The sequence below is a fragment of the Panthera pardus genome, unplaced genomic scaffold (genome assembly GCF_024362965.1).
Source record: "Panthera pardus isolate Hobbes unplaced genomic scaffold, ASM2436296v1 HiC_scaffold_24, whole genome shotgun sequence".
NCBI classification, from domain to species: Eukaryota; Metazoa; Chordata; class Mammalia; order Carnivora; family Felidae; genus Panthera; species Panthera pardus.
The window spans coordinates 66,118,902-66,120,229 of record NW_026526810.1 but is presented as its reverse complement, the minus strand read 5'-3'; the positions used below and the strand labels follow the sequence as shown (position 1 = coordinate 66,120,229).

The window sequence follows — 1,328 nt, the reverse complement described above, 5'->3', positions numbered from 1 at the left end:
GAAGGACGCCGGACCAATCCATCCGGCATCCATAGGAACATGCTGGACAGAGCCATCAATAGCACTGGGAGGCAGAAAGGGATGGAGACTTGGAACAAATGGAGCTGGCAACCCGTACAGGAGGGAGCCAGATGCTGTGAGGCTGCTCCCCTGGTGGCCCATCCCCCCCCCCACTCCCTGGGCTGAGGCCCCCTCCAAGTCCTGCCGCTTCTCACAGCATCTCAGTCTCTGCGGGCATCCTAGAGTCTCTGTGCGGGCTGGCGGGCTCCGGATGGTCCCGGCTGGCCTCCTCCTCCTTTTCCTTGTCTGGATCCGGAAGCTTCTGCAGTTCCGAGTACAGCACACAGGCATCGTTGCGTGACACATACTCCCATCCACTCTCCCGCACGTGGAAAAGGTCTACAGAACCCCCGGAGTAGGCATCGCGGTGGGTGGCGTGGGCCACGGCACAGCGAGCCAGGGCATAGGCTTCCTGGGGGGTCATGTCATAGCGGTAGCCGCGGTCTAGCACACCATAGGCATAGGGAGATCCAGAACCCACGGAGAAGATGTTCCCTTGCAGGCGAGTGCCGTCACTGTAGACATAGAAGAGTGCAGGGCCAGAGCGGTCCCAGCCACACAGGGCCGTGGCCACACACAGATCCAGGCCCCGGTAGCAGGACATCATGGTCGACAAGAGCTTGGCGGCACCGGCCACGCTGGGCAGCTGACCCTCCCTCAGTGCCCGAAGCCGCAGCTCCCGTCGCAGCACGCGGTACCATACGGCACAGTCGGCCGAGGTGCCGGAGGTGGTGCCCAGGAGGTGCTGGTGCACAGGGATGATCTTGCGTGAGGTTGGACACTCCACATAGTTGCCGCAGGAGGAACGTGTGTCAGCAGCAGCGATGACTCCATGCCGGAAGAGGAAGGCCAAGGTGGTGGTGCCATGGGCCAGCCTGGGGCCGTGGATCTGCAAGAAGGTTTGAGGATCGCAGCCTGGGGGCACAGCCCAGGCACCAGGCTGAGGCAGGTGAGGTGATGGTCCCTGGGTGTTGGGGGCCTGCCACTTGCACACATCCTGCAGGGCCATCCTTGGGGCTGAGTGATGGTTGGAAGGAACAAGGCAGGGATTTGTGGGCTGGAGTCAAGTGGGGAAAGAGACGCTAAAGAGAAGCTGGGCTGTGGCCAGAACTGGCGAGGGAGGCATGTGATCTGTGGCTTCGCTTCTCCCTAACCCCAACTCAGGCTTTGGGACTGGCTGAGAAACAGCCTCCTCCTTCTCAGAGGATTGCTAAGGGGAGACAGGATGAGGCCGGTGAAGTCTCCACTGTTGGGAAGACGCTGCTCGT

The 1,328-nt window shown here is 61.8% G+C and overlaps 1 protein-coding gene across 1 annotated transcript; it reads right to left on the bottom strand.

The window, feature by feature from the left end:
• Positions 1-209: 209 nt before the first annotated feature.
• On the bottom strand, positions 210-1,069 carry PSMB11 (proteasome subunit beta 11). Its single transcript, XM_019429251.2, has one exon. The coding sequence runs from the start codon at positions 1,067-1,069 to the stop codon at positions 212-214; it is 858 nt and encodes a 285-aa protein (XP_019284796.1). The 3' UTR covers positions 210-211.
• Between the last annotated feature and the right edge of the window lie 259 nt (positions 1,070-1,328).

What these genes read in the sequence shown, in the direction of transcription:
- PSMB11 (XM_019429251.2), bottom strand. Translation starts at nt 1,069, where the DNA reads ATGGCCCTGCAGGATGTGTGCAAGTGGCAGGCCCCCAACACCCAGGGA.